At 45.3% G+C, this 25,253-nt stretch overlaps 1 protein-coding gene across 11 annotated transcripts in view; it reads right to left on the bottom strand.

Annotated features, from left to right (window-relative positions):
• The window catches only part of SLC41A2 (solute carrier family 41 member 2), a 94,942-nt gene that overhangs the window by 50,945 nt on the left and 18,744 nt on the right, over nt 1–25,253 (bottom strand). For 6 of the 11 annotated variants that reach the window (XM_084796314.1, XM_084796306.1, XM_084796305.1 and 3 more), the window contains 5 exons: nt 17,821–18,253; nt 15,735–15,842; nt 9,487–9,558; nt 6,198–6,342; nt 3,436–3,582 (listed from right to left, as the gene is read on the bottom strand). In XM_084796314.1, coding sequence (XP_084652440.1) covers nt 3,436–3,582; nt 6,198–6,342; nt 9,487–9,558; nt 15,735–15,842; nt 17,821–18,253 — 905 coding nt within the window. Of the gene's footprint in view, nt 1–3,435; nt 3,583–6,197; nt 6,343–9,486; nt 9,559–15,734; nt 15,843–17,820; nt 18,555–25,253 lie in introns of all 11 variants that reach the window. The other 5 variants (XM_084796309.1, XM_084796312.1, XM_084796308.1 and 2 more) reach the window with 1 other exon arrangement.

Genomic DNA, 25,253 nt, shown 5'->3' with positions numbered 1-25,253 from the left:
TACTTCCTTCACGCCTTCTGTTAGCCCTGGGTTTAGTTTGCCTTTTTTTCAGTTTCCTGCTGTGTAGTATTAGGGTGCCTGCCACCTTCTTTAATACAAGCACTTACAGCTGTGAGTGTCCTCCTTAGAACTGCCTGTGCTGCGCCCTTAGGTTATGGAACACTGTTTCCACTCTCGTTGCCTTGACGTGTTTAGTTTCCATTCCGAGCTCCTCTGCGCCACACCGCCTGCTTGAGGTGTGCTGTTGAATTTGTGTATATTTCTATACTTATATATATTTTTCCACTTTGTCCTCTGCCACTGCTTTCTGTTTCTCAGCATCACGGTGACAACAGATATGACCTGATGCCCACTTCCTAAAAGTGTGATGCTCTGTTTCATGGCTTCCTATGGGGTCTATTCCAGAGAGTGATCTGCGCACATGAGGAAAACGCACACCGTGGGCTTGCTGGGTGGAACGCTTTGTAGCCCTTCAGGCTAACATGGAAAGGGTACATCGCCACGCCCGGTGTTTCTTCACTGTGCTTGTCGCAAGAGAGGTGCTGGGAGTCCCCTCCCTTCTTGTATTGTTCCTCTACGGCTTTCCAACCTGTTAATTACCTTTCTATATTTAGGAGCACTGACACAGGGTACATACGTATTTACAACTGTTGTGCCCTTTTCATGAACTGACCCCGTGAAACTTTTCCAGCGTCCAATCCTTCGCTCCTTTGTAGTACACAGCCTCTAGAGCCAAAGCTTACATCTACTGAGAAGATCTTCTCTAAACGCTGCTGGTGTTTGCAGTGTAGTTCAGAAACTTTGTTTCCAAGGCCTGGGCTTCTCAGCAAGATGAATGGGCTCTTGAATTTTAAAAGTGCCTACTTCTAATCTCTGTAGCCAGGATGAAAATGCCGGGCACCTAACTGCTGAGCTTCTGAGGCCCCCTAGTGCTCAAGATGCAGCGGCTTCTGCAGTCCAAACACGGTGACATCTCAGAACACCTGTGAGCTCTTAAATTAACTACGGAATTAACTGGTAGCCCATTTAGAAAAGGAAATCCCTCGGGGCCCCAATTACACAGATGGGATGAAAAGGACCTGTAACAGTGCAAGTTGGAATGGTGTTAGGCCAACTTTCAGAAGCCGGACGAAGGCCTAGAACATCCTAAGCAATATTTAATAACACTGTTCTAAAACTACGGCAACACTGCACTCTGTCCTCCTCCACATACTAGGTAAGGCACCACAGGGCAAGGTCTTGGGTTCAGCCCTCAGCTTGACAAAACAAACAAACAATCGAAGGGATGCTGAATGTGCCAGTTCACACCCGTGGTCCCAATTGAGTTTGAGAAGCCAGCCTCAGATACATAGTGAGACCCCCACCGACCCACCACGCAACTCTCAAAATACTGCAAGCTTTGGATGACAACACATTGCGATCACGCCGTTTACTTATTTATTCTGTCTGTAGGGGTGTTTTATCTGCAAGTATGTCTGCATACTACGAGCATGCCTGGTACACAAGGAGGCCAGAAGATGCCCTCAGGTCATCTGGGACTGGGCTTACAGATGGCTGTGGGTGGCTGGGATTACAGGTGTGTGTCATCACCCACAGTTAATCTGTGCCATTTCTAGCTTCTTAATAGAGCTGCAAAGAAAGACTTCACCCTCTCGTATGTCCCTTTTCTCTTCTCTCCTTCTCAGAGCAGGGAAAAACTCTAATTTCAAAGGTCAAAGGGCTGAGCACCCTGCTCAGGCTCTTACTGGCTTCCTACTGATGACAGTCAGTCTTGAGACAGGATCTCATATACTGGTCCCAAACTCTCAATTCTCCTGCCTCGGCTACCCAAATGGTAGGATTACGGATGTGTGCCACCATGCCTGGCTGGATAACTACGCCCCACCCACCCACCCACCCAGTACACTTAACGGCCTGGGTCCTATAGGGTAAGGACCACAAGCTGCTCGGATGTCTGCCTGTGGGTTGAGAGGGGAGTTTAGCAGGGTAAGAGAATAGTTTACCATGGTGTGTCCTAGACTGCATATAAGCTGGCATTTACCCCTAGTCTAGCATCTGTGTCTTAAATTGCAAATTTCAAAAAAGGCAGAATCAATGTATTACCCCAACATTAACAATTAAATGAGATTTAGGGTTATTTCTTTAATAACACAACTCTCCTTTCCTGTGCTTCCTGTGAGAGGAAAGGGAATTGAGCGCGCTGAGTGTCGGTCCCTGAGTACAGAGCCCAGAGCCAATGAGAGCAGGACAGGAGCTTGTGATGCTGGCCTCTCACTGTCTACACGTTACTTCAGGCCGATGCTCCTTGAGCTTCAAGTGAGAAAAAAACGTAGCTGAACAGAACAGGAAGTCTTCATGTCATCATCAAATCAAAGCCAAGGTGGCAGCAGACACTGAATGAAGCTGTCCTTGCTACTGCCAAAATCCCTACAAGGCTTATTGCATTTGACAGGTTAAAGCTTTCTTTAGTTCACAAGAACACTTCTGAGCCGGGTGTGGCGGCACACGCCTTTAGTCCAGCTCTTGGGAGGCAGAGGCAGGCGGATCACTGTGAGTTCAAAGCCAGCCTAGTCTACAAAGGGAATCCAGGACAGCCAGAGAAGCCATGTCTCAAACCTCCCCCCCTGCCCCCCCCCCCGCAAAAAAAAAAAGAAAAGAAAAAGAACACTTCTGAAGCTCCTCTTCAAACTAAGTATACTGTAAATGCATAAAATTATACCATAAAGTTGTACAGAACCCACCGCAGTTTGGGAATAAATATTTGCTTTTGGATTGACTTGTAATAATTTTATTGTAGTGAAGTTCTGTTTGTTTTTTTAAACTGGGCATCTGGCACATGCACAAACATACATACACACACGCATGCATGTAATACACGCATGTGCACAGGCACGCATGCACACAAGACATGATTACCCTCTATTCTCATGTTCAAAATACATAACAGAACAGAAATTACGGAGTATGACAGGCCTGTGTTCAACTACAGTGCCAGTAATGTGTCAAGCTGGGGAGCATGTATAACTCCCATGATCCTCCATTTTCTCATCTGAAATTACAAAGGATACCTAAGTGTTGCAGCACACACCTGTAAGCAAATACTTGGCAGGTACAATTTTAAGGTGAGCCTTGGCTACATAGCTAGTTTGAGGATAGCCCGGGGCTACATGAACAAGAGGTTGCCTCAAGAAAGAAGAGCAGGGCACAGGGCAGAATGGAAGAAATCACAGAGGATAAATATTATCTTAGCGTTCCGAACTAAGAAAGAAAAAATACATATATGAGAAGCACAACACGTAACCAAGGGACAAGCTACCCTCTTCTAACCACGTGCACCACTAGTTCTAACAGATGACAGTCACCCCAACTCCTGACACGTCACATTGCGTTTGGAGACTCTGAATAATAATCATGCTTACTTTCAAGTCAACTTACCGAGGCAGGCGTACAGACCCTGACTTATCCAAGCTAATATGGCGAGAGTGATCAGATCGCCAAAACTAGCAGCGATGGGCGTGGCCACGTTGTCAGGGTTTATGCCCGTCTTCTTTGAGCCAACGATAACTCCAACCATTATTATTCCTAGGAGAAAGAAGGATCGTTTACCTTTGATGCTGACTCAGAAAAATCCATTCCCCAAATTACTGAAATACGCAGCGTGGATGATAAACAGCACACCAGCTCCAGTTAGAACGCTCAAATAAACCGATTAAGCAAACACAACATTTAGCTGTAACCACTAGGGCAAAACGCCCTTCAGCAAACTGCGAGGGATCACGGAAGGTATCAGTTCAGTGTTGCATTTACTATCAAATCGAGTGAAAATTTAAAATTTGAATTTAATGAGGCGCATGCTTTAAATGTAATGCATACATAGCAAACCATAGATTTTCTTTTCTTTTTTTTTTTTAATATTTTTTATTTAATTTTTAATTTATGTGCATTGGTGTGAGGGTGTCAGATCTTGGAGTTACAGATAGTTGTGAGTTGCCATGTGGGTGCTGGGAATTGAACCCGGGTCCTTTCGAAGAGCAGACAGTGCTCTTAACCACTGAGCCATCTCTCCAGCCCCAGCAAACCATAGATTTTCATTTTTACCCTTGAAGTATGAAAATGCAAGAAAGAGAGGAACCCTATTTGTATGCATAATAACAAAACAATCATGCCATATTCGGTAACTAAAAAGCCTTCATTTTATTAGGCAAAGTATTAGGAAGCAGGACATAGTCAAAATCTGGCTACTAGACTTCAGAATAGAGGATACTTATAAAAGACACTCTTGGGAGATGATTTGTTCGGTGGTTAAGAACACTTGTTGTCGGCTGGAGAGATGGCTCAGAGGTTAAGAGCCTATCTGCTCTTCCGGAGGTCCTGAGTTCAATTCCCAGTAACTGCATGGTGGCTCACAACCATCTATAATGAGATCTGGTGCCCTCTTCTGGCGTGTAGGCATACATGCAGGCAGAACACTGTATACATAATAAATAAATCTTTAAAAAAGAAGGAGGAAGAAAAGGAGGGGGAGGAAGAGGAGGGGGAGGAGGAGGAGGAGTGTCTTGTACCAAATGATGCTCATGTCTTACATACCATGAGGTTTTATTCTCATCAACAGAGTCACTCTTTTCATAATGCATTAGAAGAAGAAAGAGGGCTGGAGAGATGGCTCAGTGGTTAAGAGCACTGTCTGCTCTTTCGGAGGTCATTAGTTCAATTCCCAGCAAACACATGGTGACTCACAACCACTTATAATGAGATTTGGTTCCCTCTTCCAGAGTTCAGGTGTACATGCAGGCCGAATACTGAATATATAATAAATAATTAAATCTTTTTTAAAAAAAGAAAGAAAGAAGAAAGGCAGGGAGGATGTGAAAATGTTTATATAACCATCTGAGATGGGCATCTACAGAAACTTTTCTCCCGAGTCAGTACCTTTAAAGACCTAATGGGAGACTTCCCTGGCCCTATGAAGTGTAGTTTATAGGACCTACCCACTTCACGTATATTACGATGGTTACAATATCAAGCTTCTGCAGTGAAGTGCAGTAAGGTGAGAAGCATTAAAAATGCATTTAAATATGAGTCCTGAAAATTGTTGATATTTCACATTTCATACGTTGAAAGTTTTTGAGAAACTTTCTGAATGAAACAAAGTCAGAAATAAGTTTTCGTTACTATTTTTAAAATGCAGCAAGAACTACCCAGGCATGATTAAGCATGCCTTTGATCACAAACACTGGGAGGCACAAGTAGGGGGATGTCTGTGAGTTTGAGGCCATCTTGCTCTACAGAGAGAGTTCCAGGACAATCAGGGCTTCATAGAGAGAACCTGACTCAAAAAAACCAAACTTAAAAAAAAAAAACAACCAGCTTCAATGATTATATTCTGTAACATACACAGTACCTACATAGTGTTCATATCAATAAATATAAAGAAGATAATCCTGTAAATTTTGGGGTTTTTTTTGTTGTTGTTGGTTTTGGTTTTGGTTTGGTTTTTCGAGACACTATCCTTGGCTGTCCTAGGCTTGCTTTGTAGACCAGGCTGGCCTCAAACTCAAAGCGATCTGCCTGCCAGGCATGTGTGCCACCATGCCCAGCAATCCTGTAAATTCTAATGCAGTTAATTTTTTATATGGAGGGGGTATGTTTGAGACAGGGTTTCTCTGTGTAGACCTGGTTCTCCTAGACTTCGCTTTGTAGACCAGCCTGGTCTCCAATTCAGAGATCCACCTGTCTCTGCCTCCCAACTGCTGAGATCAAAGGTATGCACCACCACCAACCTGCTCAGTTAATTTTTAACTTGTGTCTTTTTTTTAACATACAGCCAAAAATATGCTACCTTAGGCATAAACACAAGATTATGCTTACATTATCAAAGAAACTTAAAGTTTGGGAGTTTTGTCGGTCAGATGTGGTGCACACCTATAGACCCAGCACTTGGGAGGAAGAGGCAGGTGGATCTCTGTGAGTTCAAGGCCAGCCTGGTCTACAGAGTGAATCCAGGACAGCCAGGGCTACACAGAGAAACCCTGTCTAGGGGGTGGGGGTGGGGGAAGAATCTGAACTAAGATTCTTTAAAGTTTATGTGGAAATTTTCATCACGACCAAGTACCATTTTAAAAGTCATCATCCTGGGAAATCAATCGTCTTACTGAAGAGCCAAACGCTGCCAAGCAGACATTTACAAATTCACTTACCCTGCAGTAGAGATGCAATGAAGGCGGTCGCCACACTGCTCGAGCACAGAAGGATGGAATGGCTGAGGTAATATTTCCCCTCCGGAATCCAGCCCAGTATGATCGCCGCCACAGCTGCTAAAAAACCAACCACCGTGGCCTGAACCTGAAAACAGGTTTTGGAAAACCCGGATCAATCAGCCGTTTTTAAAACACTGAATTTTCAGTAGTTAGTGGTCACGTACAAGAAACTCAGGAACGCTTCTGTGTACTGTAACGGAACTGCTTTCATTTTAAAGAGGCGGCTGGATTTCAGTTTTAACCCCGCTGAAGACAGTGAGCTCTTAAGTTTCCCTGTTCTGTGTCAATGGGCATGGAATGAGAGGACGCATCTTTTCTGTTCCATTGCTGAGACAGACTCTCGCTATGTCATCCTAGATGGTCTGGGACTCGCTGTGTAAACCACGCTGACCTCAGACTCACAGAGATCTGCCTGCCTCTGCCCCTTAGATGCTGAGAGATTGATTAATGCCCTGGAGCTGAAGTTACAGGTGTCGTGTTCGTGGGCCACGTGATGTGGGTGGTGAGAACCAAACCTCATCCTCTGGAAGAGCAGCCTGTGCTCTTAACCGCTGAGCCATCTCTCCCACCCTTCCAGGCCTGTCCTTATTCACAAGCACTTTACACTTATCTTCTCCTTCACAAGCGTTGCTGGCGAACTTCAAGAAGAAGATAACCTTTCCCCTGACCCAACCTACAGCCGCCATCTTCTCTTCTCCCTTTTGTCAGTGGTAACCGCTCCAAGCAACCACCGCCTCACTGGTGAGCATCTGTGGTGTCAATGCTGGGTCCACCCAACTTCTCTGTTTCTCACATGTCCTTGGGTGAGTAGGACAAAGAGGCATTCAATTTTGGCAGCTACCTCAGCAAATTCCTAGCCATCTCTGGCAACCATCCTAACCAGCAGGTCTAGGAGAGAGGATGGCAAGGAAGGGAGGACAGAGTGCCAGAGGCTGAGGGGGGGATTGTCACAGTGCCTGTATGGAGCACTTAATGACACATTTACCACTTCAGAGTGTTAAGTGTTTAAATCCATATATTTTCGATTTTTTAAATTTGTTGCAGTACTCTATTCACATTTGGAAGGTCTTGGTTTTGTTGTTGTTGTTGTTGCAGGGGACAAAATTCTTGCATGTTAGGCAAGAACTCGCCCACTGATATACAATCCCCACCCAGGACTGCTCCTAAGTTTTTTTTTTTACCAATCCTGCTAAGATTCCTACAAGGTCAAACTGATAGGTTCTTAGACGGAAAAGACAAAAATGAAGCCCAGGAAGGTTATATAAATTAGCAAAGGCTCTACAGCTGGTTTATGTTTGAGATGAGGTTATAGCTCGGATTTGACTTTCTTATTTTCAGGAATTCTTTTTTTTTTTTAAAGATTTATTTATTTATTATGCATGCAGTGTTCTGGCTGCATGTACACCTGCAAGCCAGAAGAGGGCATCGGATCACATTATAGATGGTTGTGAGCCACCATATGGTTTCTGGGAATTGAACTCAGGACCTCTGGAAGAGTAGTCAGTGCCCTTAACCTCTGAGCCATCTCTCCAGTTACTCGTGATAGGTGATATCTTTGACTGAGAATCAGAAGAGAATAGATGAAGTGGCAGAAGAGACACCTCGGGTTAGAAAGAGCCATAGACAATAGATAATTCCTGACTCAGGACATATATTATTGGTAATTAAAAAGGTTTATTAATTAATACCAGGTGTGGTGGCACATGCCTGTAATCCCAGCACTCTGGAAGTCAGAAGCCTGGTCTGTAAAGTAAGTCCAGGACAGCAAGGGCTACACAGAGAAACCCTATTGGAAAAAAAAAAAAAGAAAGAAAGAAAGAAAGAAAAGGAAAGCTTTATTAACATTAATGGTAGCCTTAACTAGGGACAACCAACATAAGCAAATGGGCGACCAGAGAAGAGTTCAGTTTAACTGAGCAACGAATACACTTAGAAATACACATACAAGGCTACACAGAGAAAACTTGTCTCAAACAAACAAGCAAACAAACACTAAAGCCGGCAGTCTTGGTATTGGGTTCCTGTAGACCCAGGAAGACTAACTTGAATCCAGAAGTTTGAGACCAGACTGAGAAACACAGTGATATTGCCTCGAAAAACAAGAATAAAAACTAATACAAACAAGTAAAACACAAAAAGCAGGGTACGAGCCAGGCAAGGTGGAGCAAGCCTTTAATCCCAGCACTCGGAGGCAGAGGCAGAGGATTCTGTATGAGTTTAAGACCATCCTGAGCAACACTGGAAGTCTGTCTCAAAAACAATAAAGACAGGGCTAGAGATGGGGCCAGCTGGAAAAGCACTTGCCTAACATGCACGGAGCAGTGGGCCTAACCCCAGTCCCCACATAAGCCAGGACCAGAGGCAAACATCTGTAATTCTCACACTCAGGAGGAGGCAGGCGCATGGCAAGTGCAAGGTCATCCTGTCCCACATAAAACATTTAAGGCCAGCCTGGGATACGTGAGCTCCTGTTTCCTTGTTCCCCACCCCCTAAAAAAATATACTCATAGTACAAAAGTAGAGTCATAAATAAAAGCAGAGATATAGCACATGTGGGGGCTTAAGCAAGAATGGCCCTGTAGGCTCATGTATCTGAATGCTTAGTTACCAATCAGTGGGGATTAGGAAATGGGCCTTGTTGGAGGAGGTGTGTCACTGGGAGTGGACTTTGAAGTTTCAAAAGCCCTTCCCAGGCCTGGTATCTGTCCCTGTCCCTCCCTCCCTTCCCCTCCCCTCCCTTCCCCTCCCTTCCCCTCCCCTCGCCCTCCTCTCTGCCTGCTGCTTATGGCTCAGGATGTAAAGCTCCAAGCTACTGCTCAAGCACCATGCCTGCCTCTGTCCAGCCGTGACGATCAGACTCTGAAACTGTGAGCAAGCCCACGCTGAAATTCTTTCTTCTGTAAGAGCTGGTCATGATATTCCTTCGTAGCAATAGAACAGTAGCTAAGGCAGCACTAAAACAATGAAGTCTTCCATATTTGTATAAATATTAACACAAAAGCTAGCTCTATTACAGTTATAGTATGTTTTTTGCTTTTCAGTATTTGTATACTTTTCTACATTTGGAAGAACTTGATCCACTTCTAGAAAGAAAATAACTTTCAAAGACCATGGGCATCGATTATAACTGATTCCATAACCTTTTCCAGGTACTAAGTTATTCTGATATCTCCTGAAACACGCGGTCAACTTCACACCACAGATCCGTAAATACATATGTGTTGCTCACCTGCTTTAAAGCCAAGTTGCCAATGATTAGATTCCACTTTTCAATGGGCGAGTCCATCTTCCCAATGTTTACCTGTAAGGGGGACATATTTATGTGTCACTTTGTTGTCTGCTTTATTTGAACAGAACCTAAAGTCTTCGTGGTGGCGCATGCCTGTAATCCCAGCACTCGGGAGGCGGAGGCAGGTGGATCGCTGTGAGTTGGAGGCCAGCCTGGTCTACAAAGTGAGTCCAGGACAGCCAAGGCTAAACAGAGAGACCCTGTCTCGAAAAAACAAAAACAACAACAACAACAAAAAGAATTCACGAGGTTCCATATTTTGATTGTATAAATCCAATTATGTGTGTGTGTGTATACATATACATATATATATATGTATACATACATACATACATCCTTCTAGTAAATGAAAGAATGCTTTCCAAAATAAGATTAGTATTCACATACTCTGCTATCCTGCAATCCAGATAATTTTCTCAACTACTCAGGATTTTTAAAAAATGTATATCTACAGCCCAGGCACGGTGGCTCACGCCTTTAATCCCAGCACTCAATAGGTAGAGACAAGTGGATCTCTGTGAGTTCAAGGCCAGCCTGGTCTACAAAAAGCAACTCCAGGACACAGAGAAATCCTGTCTCAACAAAACAAAACAAAACAAAACAAGGGGGCTGGAGAGATGGCTCAGAAGTTAAGAGCACTGGCTACTCTTCCAGAGGTCCTGAGTTCAATTCCCAGGATGGTAGCTCATAACCACCTATAAGGATAGCTGGTGCCCTCTTCTGGCATGCATACAGAATAATGTAATATAGATATCCAGATTTTCCAAGTTTTTATACTATAATTTGGAAAGCAATGGACAGTCATTAGCAGCACACAAACCCACACACACAATTTATAGCTATTATTACATTGAGTTAGACTTTAATTATTTATCATCTACTTGGGGAAGATTTTCAAACGTTATAAAAAAACAAAAATATCTGGAGCCTGCAAAATGGCTCCATAGTGAAGGGGCTCACTGTTCAAGCCTGGCAACCTGAGTTTGATTCCTAGAAGGAGGGAACAACTCCAGCAAGCGGTCCTGACCTCACATCCACTCATGGTATATGCGCATGCTCACATTCACACATGGGCATACGCTAAATAAATATTTTAAATCTTGTTAAAAAAAATCTTACAAGGTGAGTAAAGAAGATGCAGAGCACAGGAAGCCTGGGCTCAGTATCCAGCTCCATAGAACATATAAAGTTGTTATTTACAGGTGGCTTCAACCATGGACAGACTAGGGTTATCCCTGTAGCAACAGATCAGCAGGCTAAGCGCCACATCAAGATGCCATCTTGATGTTTAGAAAGCATTTTCTATTCTGCAATCTCCCTCTGGACTTTGGCCTCAAAGTATCCAGCTAATGCAAACACTGAGGTTTCCCGGTGCTTTACAATAATTACTCATGCAGTCGTTATAGACTTATTTGCTAAGCTTGACAATAATTATTGATTCCATCATGTTTGTAGCTCTCACAGTCGGCGAGCTCCACTCAAGAGAGCAGTGTTTAAAGGGCGAATCCACGCCAGGTGGCTAGCTCCAGAGGCAGGCACAGATTGGTGTGGCATTTTCAGTAACTACTGGAAAGATGCCAATAGCTATAGTTCGTGACCTAAGGTGACTTAAGAGCCTCCGGCGTTATTAACAAGTAGCAGGGGCACACATGCATTAGGGCCTACAGAGATCAAGGATGGCAGACTGACAGACTGAGAGTACCGACTTAGGGAATCCGGGTCAGGTTCACTTGGTACCATCACTGTCGACCTCTTCCAAGGCGGTCAGCTCCATTCCACAGAATTCCTGCCCATACATTCAGGTTATTGCACGACAGGAATTACTTAACGTTGGAAAGGCACAAGTGCAAGGGAGGCCATGAGTTTTGCAAGGCAGTCAGAAAACGGTGGGCATGCTGACATTCCCCTGGCCAAGTTCACATGGCCCTCTGCCCCCTCCTCCCCCTTCCTCCCTCCCTTCTCTCACCCTCCTCCCCACCCTCCTCCCCACCCTAGTGCCTATGCTGTCCCTTTGATCATCCCACCACCACCACCCTTCACTTTTCCACCCGCACATTACCAGCAGCCCAGAGACTACACAGGGCTGATGAGGTCATGGATTCTCAGAGAAGAACCTATTGCTGGTACTTTTCTTAGCCAGTATAATTCCTAACTGCACTCTAAATACTTACTCTTCTAGCCACAGGTAAGTATAGACCTCAGCCCTCAAAGACGACTGTTTTTTTTTTTTTTTAAATATACACTTGAACAGGGCACCAGATTTCATCATAGATGGTTGTGAGCCACCATGTGGTTGCTGGGAATTGAATTCAGGATCTTCAACCATGGGCACACTAGGGTTATCCCTGTAGCAAAAGATCAGCAGGCTAAGCGCCACATCAAGATGCCATCTTGATATTTAGAAAGCATTTTCTATTCTTTGGAAGAACAGCCAGTGCTCTTAACCTCTGAGCCATCTCTCCAGCCGCCTCCTCACCCCCACCCCATTACAGCATCTGCTTTCTTAAAGAACCCAGGACCACAAGCTCAGGAATGGCACCACCCACAATGGGCGGGGCCCCACAGCTGTTCTTTCTTGTTTTGCTTTGTTTTTGTTTTTCGAGACAGGGTTTCTCTGTGTAGCCTTGGCTGTCCTGGACTCACTTCGTAGACCAGGCTGGCCTCGAACTCACAGCGATCCACCTGCCTCTGCCTCCCGAGTGCTGGGTTTAAAGGCGCGCGACACCACCGCCGGGTACCCCACACCTGTTCTTCTGGAGGCATTCTCTCAATTGAGGCTCTCTCCTTTCAGATAACTCTAGCGTGTGTGTCCGGTTGACATAAAACTAGCCAGCCCACTCACCTGACAGCCAGCCACTAAAAGACTGGATTCAGCATTGTGAGACTTAACATTAACATGTGGATTAAAGATAGAAAACCTACTTAATGTATCCTTTTTTAACTGGATCCCCTACCGCGTGACCTATTTTGAAATAGAATGGCATGGTTAATCTATTTTGATTCTAAACAAACTCTGGACAAGGCTTATCAACAACGGAATACTTCTAGAACAATGTTCTTTGAGGTAATTGAACCAAAACTTCTTCTATTCCTGGCAAAGCTATCCCGTGGCCTCAGTGCTTGTATGCTTAGCTGTATTTATCAGAACAAAGTCCACTTTGCAACAAGTAAAGCGGAAGCCACCCTTGAGTTCCCTTCCGGTAGTGGTCTTCCTCCTCAAATGCTTCCACTTTGCTTTTTAGAGACCTCTGCCTCAGTTTCTCCTGGAAGACACCTCCTGGACTCAGGTCCAGGTGACACTCACATTCTCCCACAAATTCTTAGAACCACAATAAAGCCACATATGCTTTTTTCTTCTTTAAGGCAAAGGCCAGGGGAGCACGCAATACACATTCCATCTGGGTGCCAAAAGATCGAGTGTCAGGAAATAACAAGGGGCTGGAATAAGCATAAAACTTAATATTTTAAGCATTTATCAAAATTTCCTAATTGCCTGGCTTAGTGACACACGCCTTTAATGCCAGAACTTAGTAGGCAGAGACAGGCAAATAGATAGCTGTGAATTCAAGGTTAACCTGGTCTATAACGAGAGGCAATGAGAGAGCCCAGGACGGCAAGGGCTATTACACAGAGAAACTGTCTTAAAAAACAAAGAAAAGGCTGAGCAGTGGTGGCACACACCACCCAGCACTCGGGAGGCAGAGGCAGGTGGATCTCTGTGAGTTCGAGGCCAGCCTGGTCTACAAAGTGAGTCTAGGACAGTCAAGGCTATACAGAGAAACCCTGTCTCAAAAAAAACAAAAAACAGAAATCAAAAATCAAAAAACAAAACAACAACAACCAAAAAAATACAAAAAAATAGGAAGGCAGGCATGGTGGCGCACACCTTTAATCGCAGCACTTGGGAGGCAGAGGCAGAAGGATCTTCGTGAGTGCAAGGCCAGCCTGGTCTACAAAGTGAGTCCAGGACAGCCAGGGCTACACAAAGAAACCCTGTCTTGAAAAACCAAGAAAAAAAGAGAGAGAGAGATAGAGAGAGAGAGAGAGAGAGAGAGAGAGAGAGAGAGAGAGATGCCTCAGAGGTTAAGAACACTGTCTGTTCTTCCAAAGGTCCTGAGCTCAATTCCCAGCAACCACATGGTGGCTTACAATCATCTATAATGTGATCTGATGCCCTCTTCTGGCCTGCAAACGTACATGCAGACAGAGCATTGTATACATAATAAATAAATAAATCTTAAAAAAAAAAAAAAGAAAAACCAAAAGAATTTTTTTCATTATTAGATTAAAAAAAACAGACTCTGTGTGTGTGTGTGTGTGTGTGTGTGTGTGGTGTATGCACGAATTTTTGTGTGTTTGCAAGTGCACATACACACTGTGTGCACATGCATGTAGAGGCCAGGGCACACCTTCAGATCTCATTCTCCAGGTGTCATTCACTTTGATTTTTCTGACAAGGTGTCGTCCCACTGGTCTGCAATGGACCAAATAGGCTATATGGCTGGCCAGCAAGACTCACGGGTCTCCTGTCTCTGCCTCCCCAGTACTGGAGTTACAAATACCACATCTGGATTCAAAAACAAACAAACAAAAAATAATGGAGCTTGGTGGCACACGCCTTTAATCCCAGCACTCTTGGGAGGCAGAGGCAAGTGGATCTTTGTGAGTTTGAGGCTAGCCTGGTCTACAAAGTGAGTCCGGGACAGCCAGGGCTATTACACAGAGAAACCCTGTTTCAACAAAACAAAACAAAACAAGACACCAAATGAACAAAATTGAAAATACAGGTTCTGGGGATCACACACATCCTCACGGTTGCAAAGCAGGCATTTTGCTCACATTCAGCCCCTATAACTTAGCCTCGAACTCACAAAGATCCGCCTGCCTCTGCCTGCCCCTGCCTCCAGAGATTAAAGGAATGTGCCACCACACCTAAGCTTAAACTATGTAAATATGTATCACAGGAGTGTCTATTGCCCTGAGCCCAACTGTTAAAGAAAACCGATCTAACCATGGTGGCACAAGCAAGATTTTATAGAAGCATACATGTATGGCCGTCAGCAGCTGGCCAGGGGCACTGACCCACTTCGGGTGTTTCTCCAGGTCACTCTTCTTCAGGCAGCCTGAGAAGTCATGCTCGGCAAAGAGGCAGTCTAATGTGTTCTCTAGGTAAGTCCCTGGACAAACCAGTAAGTCAGTATCTAATAATTGGTCTGCTCTACCTTGTTTGTAATTCAAATTTGTGTCCATTTGATGCCTGCACTGTCATTCATTTATAGCAAGTGTCCCACCAGGCACACCTTCAACCCCAGTACTTGGGAGGCAGAGGCAAGAGGATCTCTGTGAGCTCGGCGCCAGTTTGAGCTACATCATGAGTTCCAGGTCATGTATGCGTACCACATGCTTGGGGCCTGAGGGCCAGAGGAGGACATCAGATCTCCTGGGACCCGAGTTATGGAAAGCTGTGAACTGCCACGTGAGGAGAACGAAGACCTGATGATCCCAGGCAAGTAAGGGCTCTGAAGCTCTGAGCCACATCTTTCCAGCTCCTAGCATCACAATTTTTGCAATGACAGACCATTACAGTGTTTATATATCCAATAATAGATAAGTCAAACTGCGGGGCTGTATACTCTAAGAGGATATAGCCATGTGCGTGGTGGCACACACCTTTAATCCCAGCACTTGGGAGGCAGAGGCAGGAGGAGCTCTGCTGGACCAGCCTGGTCTACATAGCAAATCTGACACTCTGTCTGGAAAGGAAAGAAGAGCATACGGCCAATAAAGTATATAAAAGTATATAATATGGACCCACCGATAGGAACAGACCAGCAGTACATAATGGGTCAGATCATAAAAGAAAATACATAGGATGCCAGCTCTGTTTTCAACTCAACCAACTATAGAGCCGTATGCGCTTGCAGTATCTGCCTGCCCCATGTACAGCACACTAACAATAACCGCTAGTGTGGCCTGGCGTGGAGGAAGCGAACACGCTGCTGTTCTGGTGAAAAGGGAAAGCGGGTCTATACTCTCAAGTGAGAGACCTTGCAGGGCGCCGTGTCAGTCAAGACTATTTAGCATAACACTGAGGTCTGGAAACTCACCAGACAGTAAACCGACCTCCTCATCACACAGTGGAGAGAAGCAGGTAACGTGCAAAAACAGGAAACGGGGAGAGAACTTACTGCCGTGGATAACCGAGAGGCCAGTGTCATTTCCAAGTTCCCTTTGAGACCAAGAAGTGCAGGGACTAAAATGAAAACTTCTGTCACGTTTTTGAACACCTCCCAGTGCTGTAAAATAAAACAAAGCAAGGTTCCTTTAGAACAAGGAAATTTCTAAGGACCCCAAGGGTCCCTTCTCCTGTTTGGTTCCTGTCACTGCTACCGAGACAGTGCGGCACTATGTGGCCCTGGATGGCCTAAAACGCACTATATAGACCAAGCTGGCCTCGAACTCATGGAGATCTGTCTGCATCTTCCTCCCTGAGTGCTGCTGGGATTACAGGTGTGCCCCTTCACCCAGCTACTTCTTTTCTTTTCCTTTTTTTTTTTTTTATTGGCAGTGCTCCAGATGCAGAGAACAGTCTATCACACAAGAGGCAAGCACTCTACCACGGAGCCACAAACCAGCCCTTGAGTCTTGAAGACAGCTCAGGCTGGCCATTCACTCACTACCGTAGCCTACGCCAACCTTAAACTTGCGATCCTCATGCCCCTGCATCCCAAATGCTAGATGTCAGCCGGGCATGCACCACCACGCCCAGGCACTGTATCATCTCCTGATGGCAGAGTCCTTGTAGCTAACGGTCAGAAGCTCAGGCTATGGGACTGTGCCATCTGGACTGGCGTCTGGCTTCCTGCACTAATTACAACAGTCCAACAAGAGACCTGCACTGCTGTTATTATATTTACAGGGCTGGAGAGATGGCTCAGCCGGTAAGAGCACTAGCCGCTCTTCCAGAAGCCCTGGGTTCAACTCCTACCACACACATGGCAACTCGTCAACTGTCGGTAGGGCCAAGGGCATCTGGCACCTTCAAACCTGCATGCCGGCAAAATACCAATGCACATAAAATAAAATTTTTAAAAATCAGCCTGGCCGGATCGCTGTGAGTTCGAGGCCAGCCTGGTCTACAAAGTGAGTCCAGGATGGCCAAGGCTACACAGAGAAACACTGTCTCGAAAAACCAAAAAAAAAAAAAAAAAAGAAAAAGAAAAAGAAAAAGAAAAAAAATCAGCCTGGGGCAGTGGCCCACGGCTGTGATCCCAGCACTCTGAGGCAGAAGCGGGCAGATCGCTGTGAGTTCGAGGCCAGCCTCGTCTACAAAGCAAGTCCAGGACAGCCACGGCTACACAGAGAAACCCTGTCTCAAAAAAACAAAAAGCAAACCAAAAATAAATCTTTTTTTTTCTTTTATCTTTTTGTGTGTTTGTTTGTTTCTTGAGACAGGGTTTCTCTGTTACACAGAGCCTGGCTGTCCTGGACTCTCTTTGAAGACTAGGCTGGCCTCCAGCTCAGAGATCTGCCTGCCTCTGCCTCTCGAGTGCTGGGATTAAAGGTGTGTACCACAACTCCCAGCTAACAAATAAATCTTAAAAAAAAAAATTGAAGGAGTACAGACATTTCCAAGGTCAACAAAAGAAAGAAAAATAGAAAAAGAGGAAGAGAAAGAAAAGACAGAAAAAGCCAGGCATGTGGTGAACACCTGTAATCCTAGCACTCAGGCAGAGGCAGAGGCAGGTGGATTTCTTTGAGTTTGAGGCCAGCCTGGTCTACAAAGTGAGTCCAGGACAGCCAAGGTTACACAGAGAAATTCTGTCTTGAAAAACAAAACAAAACAAAAATGGAAAGCAACTAAGGAAGATACTCAAGGTTAGCACACACACACACACACACGCACACAAACATGTACATACACACGTATTATATACACATATTCACACTATAAGATAGAAAGCAACTGAGGAAGACACCTAACATTTACCCATAGCCTACACACACACTCTCTCTCTCACAAACACACACTCAAACACACACACATACACGGTCAAGCACTTGCACTCGTGCACACATACACACATTGAAGCTAAAGGTAAAAAACTCTGGTGGCGCACGCCTTTAATCCCAGCACTCAGGAGGCAGAGGCAGGTGGATCGCTTTGAGTTTGAGACCAACCTGGTCTACAAAGTGAGTCCAGGACAGCCAAGGCTAACACAGAGAAACCCTGTCTCCAAAAAAAAAAAAAAAAAAAAAAAGATAAAAACTCACCTGTACTATGTCCAAAACCATGCCAGCCGAAACTGTTCCAAACCCAGCCAGCAGGAACGGCACAAGTATCTGCAGAGCCATGACGCCGCTGGACTCCTTCGGAGGCTTCTGGTTTGTTTCCACGATAACATCATCGCCCTCGCTGGACAGATCTTCACCCTGGAGCATGGCGGTGGTCTCTGAAGCCTCCCTTCCGTCACAGTAGTTGTCACAGTAGTTGTAGCCGGCGTAATCGTCATACTTGGGGCTGCTGCTGGCCGGGGCATGCCCGCTGCTGCTGTGGAAGGCCTGCTCCGAGAACTCGTGGTAGTCTAGATGTGGCTCTGATCTCTTGGTGAAGGTCTGCGTCACGCCCGACAATCCATCTTGCCAGATGCCGTTTGCTTTCTTATGCCTGTCTTCCTGGTTTTTCTGGTAAATGACTGGCACCATGCTTAAAAGCAAGTTTAAAAACTTGTCAGATTGAATTGTATTTAAGTTTAAAGTCCAGTCTACAAAACCTCCTCCACTATCAGGATGGCCACTTGTCTTGTAAGTGACAGATCTTCCTTTACTGTGAGTCACAGTCATATTGTCATCACAAAAAAAGCCCTGTATCCTTCAGACTCGTGAAGTGCAACGGAACCAAACCCACAGCGACGCTTTCTCAAATTAAGCCATCGACTTTACTGTGTAGACAATGTTTCCACTACTAAAAAAAAAAAATATTCAGAAGTTCCAGAAAAAGATTCAATCTGCAAAAAATAAAATAAAATTTAGAATTTAGATTAACTATAATTATACTTGCTTTCATACAAGTACAGGAGTAATACTATAGTCTATGAGTTGGACAGAGATCTGTTCTATGACATACAGTGTTTTTTATTTTTGTTTTAATAAAAATACCGCGCAATGCTGGGCGTGGTGGCACATGCCTTTGATCCCAGCACTAGGGAGGAAGAGGAAGACGGAACTCTGTGAGTTCAAGGCCAGCCTGATCTACAGAGTGAGTTCCAGGACAGCCAGGGCTACACAGAGAAACCATCTAAAATACAAAACAAAACAAACAAACAAACAAAATACAGTTCAGAAGCCAGGATTGGTGGCACACACCTTTAATCCCAGCACTTGGGAGGCAGAGGAAAGAGAATCTCTGTGAGTTTGGAGCCAGCCTGATCTACAGAGTGAGTTCCAAGCCAGCTATGACTACACAGTGACAACCTGCATTAACCACAAAACAGAAAATGGAGAAACGTTTTATAATGTAGCTTGGCTCAAGTGGCTGATTTGGCGGGGACGCTAACTGGGTTCTGGACACTTTAATGCCTATTGTGCTTTCCTCTCCATGACCTTAATGCTGTACTGATCTGGGAAGTTTTCTTGACATGGCATACTGTTAGTAGGGTCTTTTGAATGACAAAAAGGGTCTCAGTGTTAGGGACAGTATGGCAGAAAGTATAGAAGTGAGGAAGTTGTAAAGGAGACTGGATTGCATTGAGTTGCAGGAGTCTGGGAATATAGCTCAGCTGATAGATTGTTTAGCTAGCATGGGAAAAGATGGACGGATGGATGGATGGTCGGGGACAGATGGACGGACGAACACACACACACACACACACACATACACACAGTACAGAATTTCTAGGTAACCTAGAAAAACACTGTAGCCGGGCATGGTAGCACATGCCTTTAATCCCAGCACTTGGGAGGCAGAGGCAGGCGGATCACTGTGAGTTCAAGGCCAGCCTGGTCTACAAAGCGAGTCCAGGACAGCCAAGGCTAACACAGAGAGACCCTGTCTCAAAAAAAACCAAAAAAAAACCAAAAAGAAAAAAGAAAGAAAAACACTGTAGAGAGTCTAGTGGGTAAGAATGACGAAATCAATGCCTCAGAGGTTAAGAGTACTGGCTGCTCTTCCAAAGGTCCTCAGTTCAATTCCCATACCCATCTATAGGGAGATTTGGCGCCCTCTTCTGGTGTGCAGGCACGCATGAAGGAAGAGTATTGTATATATGTAATAAATAAAATTAAAAAGCACAAAAAATATATCATTATACTATATAAATATTAAGTAATGAGCCAGATTCTTTTATTTATACGCTATTCCACATTTTTCATTAAAATATGAAGAGACAAAGATGACATTTATCATAACAACATTTTATAGATATCCTGAACATAGTACTGGGCATTTATTTTACACATAAAGGTAGGTTAGCATCATTTAACATTTACACACACACACACACGCATACACACAATCATTAAATTGACTTAAGAATATATTCTTTTGATTACTTACAAAATTAACTCAAAAGAATGATTATAGGGCTGGAGAGATGGATCAGAGGTTAAGAGCACTGTCTGTTCTTCCAAAGGTCCTGAGTTCAATTCCTAGCAACCACATGGTGGCTCACAACCATCTCTAATGAGATCTGATATCTGATTCCTTCTTATGGTGTGTAGGTGTACATGCAGCCAGAGCACTGTATATGTAATAACAAATAAGTCTTAAAAAATGATTATAAATGCTCAGTCCTCCATTTTGTAAGCCTATTAAAAGAATGTTTGCTTTAATCCCAACACAAAAGCAGGTGGGTCTCTGTGAGTTCAAGGCCAGCCTGGTCTACAGAGGGAGTTCCAAGACAGCCAGAGGTACACAGAGAAACTCTGTCTTGAAACCCTGGCCCTCTACCCACTCCCCACCAAAAAAGAAAGTAAGTTTAGAATGCCCTTGCAGGCTCCTCAAGTCTACTGTGGTGTACAGTCCCACATAGGTCTATGACTAGCTGTCAGTGACGGAGTCTCAAAAGGCATAAAAGACAGAGATACTGTAGCTCTGTCACCAACTAGCACTGACCTGCAAGGCCATACATACACACCCGTCAGGCAGCGCCTGACTGCACAGTGACTTCATGGCCATGTCTATCACAAAGGATCTGGAGGCCAGTGATGCTTCTCAGGAACACCCAGGCCTTTCCTATACTTGTACAAGACCCCAAAGGTCAAGAAACTGGCCCTGATTTGATACAGGACACCCCAGACTGTACCGCCGACTTTAACGGAAATGCTTTGGTCTCCGTACATCCTCTCCTGAGACAGGGTGACTGACCACAGCAGTGACCGGAGGAGGAGGAGGAGATGACTGTAAGACAAACAGGCACACTGAGCCTGCCTTGTACGGCAGTGTCCTCTCTTCTTTAGTTACGGCAAACCTGCTAAATCCTAACACAGAACATTCTCACAGTATTGGCTCAAAGACCCCAGGCCTCCTGATTCCGAGTGTCATGTATGTGTGTGAGGGTCCTAGGGTTGTTTTTTTTTTTAACTCCCCCACGGAATTATGGGCACTGACTCCCTCTGGAGTTGCACCAGGAATCTAGTGGCTGGATTAAGCCTCCAGGTGGACCTCCATATACCAGTGTTTTTCCACACCTGCAAACTCAGCCAATCACAGTTGGAAAACGTTTGGGGAGGCGGGGTTATGTATCTAGGCTCTAGTGATGCAGCTCGTTGGTACAGTTCTTGCCTAAACATGCACTTAGGACCTAGGTTTGAGCCCCAGCACCACATGAACTGGACCTGGTGGGAAATGATATAATCCCAGCACTAAAAAGGTAGAAGCAGGAGAATCAAAAATTCAAATTCATCTTCAGATGTTCTGAGTTCGAGACCAGCCTGGGCTACATGCAATCCCGTCGCAAAGGGGAGAAAACAGGATCTGAATTGAATGTGTTCTATTGGTTGTTCTTGTCCTGGGTCCCTGACCAATACAGTATACACACGATGTGTATGCTCTGGTGGCTTGAATGAGATTGGCCCCTTAGGCCCACAGACTTGGATACTTAGTCCCCAGCTGATGAGCTCTCAGGGAAGAATTAGGACAGGCCTTGGAGGAGGCGTGTCACTGAAAGGTGGCCTTTCTGGTTTCAAAAGTCCATGTCGCGGCCAGTGTGTCTCTCTCTTGGCCTGTGCCTGCAGACCAGCTCCTTCTCTGGCACCATGCCTGCCTGTGTGCCTCCATGCTGCCTGCCCTCACGATAACGGACTCACCCTCTGAAACAGCGAGCAAGCACGCCATTACATGCTTCCTTCATACGAGTTGCCATTTGAGTGCTTTTGTTTTATTGTCTGTGACATTGAGGACTAAACACCGCTTTGTGCATGTTATGTAAGCATTCAACCTCTGAGATATCACCCCAGCCGCTTTTACTTTTTTTTTTTTTTTTTTTTATGGTTTCTTGAGACAGGGTTTCTCTGTGTAGCCTTGACTGTCCTGGACTCACTTTGTAGACCAGGCTGTCCTCAAACTCACAATGATCCAATTGCCTCTGCCTCCCGAGTGCTGGGATTAAAGGCGTGCACCACCACGCCGAGCTTCGCTTTTACTTTTTTTTATCTTGAGACAGAGTCTCACTAAGTTGCCAAGACAGACCCTGAATTTGTAATCCTCCTGCCTCACTCTCTAGAGTAAATGGGGCCATGAGCCTGCACAAGCAGACACGGGTACAGAAGACTTAAAGCAGAGAGAGAAGCCAGGTGTGGTGGCAGATACCTTTAATCCCAGCACTCTGGAGGTGGAGACCAGTGGACCTCCTTGACTTCACAAGGCCAGCCTGATCTACATGGGGGGACCAGGAGGGGGAGGAGGGAGGGGGGAGGGGAAGGGAGAGAAAGTGTAAACCAGACGTCGCACTTTTTCTAATATCCATGGTGATTTGCACGCACAATCAAGTGTGAGAAGCACTTTCAAATACATTCAATAATCTACCTACCCTCCTGAGACCACATGCGAATCAGTATGCACACAGTGTTAATACATACACACACCACTAGGCAAAGTAGGGATGGTGACAACAGTGGAAGACAAGCTGGCAGGATCTACTAAAATGGAAGCAAGCATACACCCTGTGCCTTAGTTAGGGCTTTCATTGCTCTGAGGGGGCGCCACAACCAAGGCAACTCATATAAAGGCAGACATTTCATTGGGGCTGGCTTACAGTTTCACAGGTCTAGTCCCTCATCATCATGACAGGAAGCATGGCGGTGTGTAGGCACACTTGGTGCTGGAGGAAGCCAAGAGCTCTATATTTTGATCTGAGTTGGTATCTTTTTTTTTTAGTGGGGGTGGGTTCAAGACAGGGTCTCTCTGTGTGTAGCCTTGGCTGTCCTGGACTCACTTTGTAGACCAGGCTGGCCTCGAACTCACAGCGATCCACTTGCCTCTGTCTCCCAAGTGCTGGGACTAAAGGCGTGCGCCACCACGAGTGGCTGGTATCTTTTTTTTTTTTTTCCCCTCGAGACATGGTTTGTGTAGCCTTGGCTGTCCTGGACTCACTTTGTAGATCAGGCTGGCCTCGAACTCACAGTGATCTACCTGCCTCTGTCTCCCAAGTGCTGGGATTAAAGGCATGTGCCACCACAAGGTAGCCAGGAGGACACTATCATCCATGCCGGGCACAGGCGAAGTCCACCTCCACAGGGACACACTTCCTCCAACAAGGCCATACGTCCTAATAGTGCCATTTCCCATGGGTCCAGCCTTCAAACACATGAGTGCATGGGAGCCCAAACCTGTTCAAGCCACCACACCCAACAACCTTACTACAATCTAAGAATTGTACCCCAAGCCAGGCGTGGTGGCTAACACCCTTCATCCCAGCATTCGGGAGGCTGAGGCAGGCAGATCTCTGTGGGATTGAGGCCAGCCTGGTCTACAAAGTAAGTCCAAGACAGCCAAGGCTACACAGAGAAACCCTGTTTCGAAAAACAAAAAACCAAGAGAGAAAGAGAGTGGACCACAGTGGGATGGGACCATGAGAATGTTCAACACAGTCCGCAAGAAAACAGCTTTGGTTGAGGAATGGGATAAAAGCATGCGTCCCTTCAAGGGGACTGCTTGTTTCTTAAGCTTCATGGTCTGTGCGAGCATTTACTACTGTTCCTTGAGCTGTGCGCACACCTTGCAAAACTGCCTGGGGCTGAAACTTGGCTTGTTGGCTAACAGCACTTGCTACTCTGGCAGAGAACCCAGGTTCAATCCCCAGCTCCAACATGGCTGCTCACAACCACCCGTAACTCTGGTCCCAGGGGGGCCCAACACCCTCTTCTGATCCTCAGGCACCCACCCCACATACTGTGTACATGAGTATATACATACATGTAGACAAAGCATTCATAATCAAAATAACAACTCTTTTTAAAAAAATTTTTTTAACAGAGCTCCATTATGAGGGGTGCTGTGGAAGATTCACCCCAGACTCCAGGCATCGCTCCTTCCTCTGAAGGATGATGATCTGTTACCATGGTTTCCTGGACACTAATAAGGATGACACATCTTCATCTCCGCTGGCGTCGGGTCTAGCCATGATTCATTTTGGCTGATGGAAAGGGAGCAGCCACACATAAGAGGAGGAATAATCCAACTGATCTACCCCAAATGTCTGCCGTGTTTCCTCTAGGAACCTCTCTGACATATTGAACAATTAAAGGTTCCAATCGATGCTCGGAGCCTTAAAACAACAGTCTCCAAAGATTTCAAGATCCAGAACAATTTCTTCTGTAATCTTATCAAGTTAAAAGCACTTCCTGGGGAAGCTGGAGAAACGGCTCAGTGGTTAGGAGCACTGATATGCTTTCAAAGGTCCTGGCTTCAATTCCCAGCACCCACATGGCAGCTCACAACTGTCTGTAACTCCAGTTCCAGAAAATCCAACACTCTCATACAGATATACATGCAGACAAAACACCAATGCACATAAAATAACAATAACAATAACAATAATAATAATAATAATAACAGCAGTTCCTGGAGCCAGTCAGATGACCCAGCAGATAAAGGTATTTGTAGCTTGGCCATGTCACCCGTGAAGACTCTGAGACCAATCCTTGGAACCCACAGAAATGTTGAAGAAGGAAATCAACTCCACAAAATTGTCCTCTGACCTACACACATCACCATCATCATCGGTGTGTACCACCACTGCCCAGCTAAAACTGTTTCTTTTGAAAAGGTAAAAGAAGTGTGTTTGGAGCCTGGGCCACCAGTTCTGGCCTGGATGTCACACATCCTCCACTCTGCAGGCATGCACAAAAAAAGCATATCCAGGACAGCCAAGATAACACAGAGAAACCCTATCTCGGAAAAACAACAACAACAACAACAACAACAACAAAATATATATATATCTCCTTACCAATCCTTCCCTCCCTCCCTCCCTCCCTCCGCCCCTTCCTCTTTCTTCCCCTTCCCTCTCCCCAAGACAAAGTCTTACTGTATAGCCCAGGCTGGCCAGGAACTATGTAGACCAGGCTATCCAAATACGGACATCTGCCTGGGATTCATGCTGGGATTAAAGGCCTGTACTGCCCTGCCTAGCCTATTTCTCTCTCTTCTCTCTCCCTTCCACCCCTGCCCCTCCTTGGCTGTCCTGTACTCGCTTTGTAGAGCAGCC

This window comes from Acomys minous, assembly GCF_964271855.1.
Source record: "Acomys minous genome assembly, chromosome: 9".
In the NCBI taxonomy this organism is placed as follows: Eukaryota; Metazoa; Chordata; class Mammalia; order Rodentia; family Muridae; genus Acomys; species Acomys minous.
This window is presented reverse-complemented; position numbering and strand designations above follow the sequence as displayed.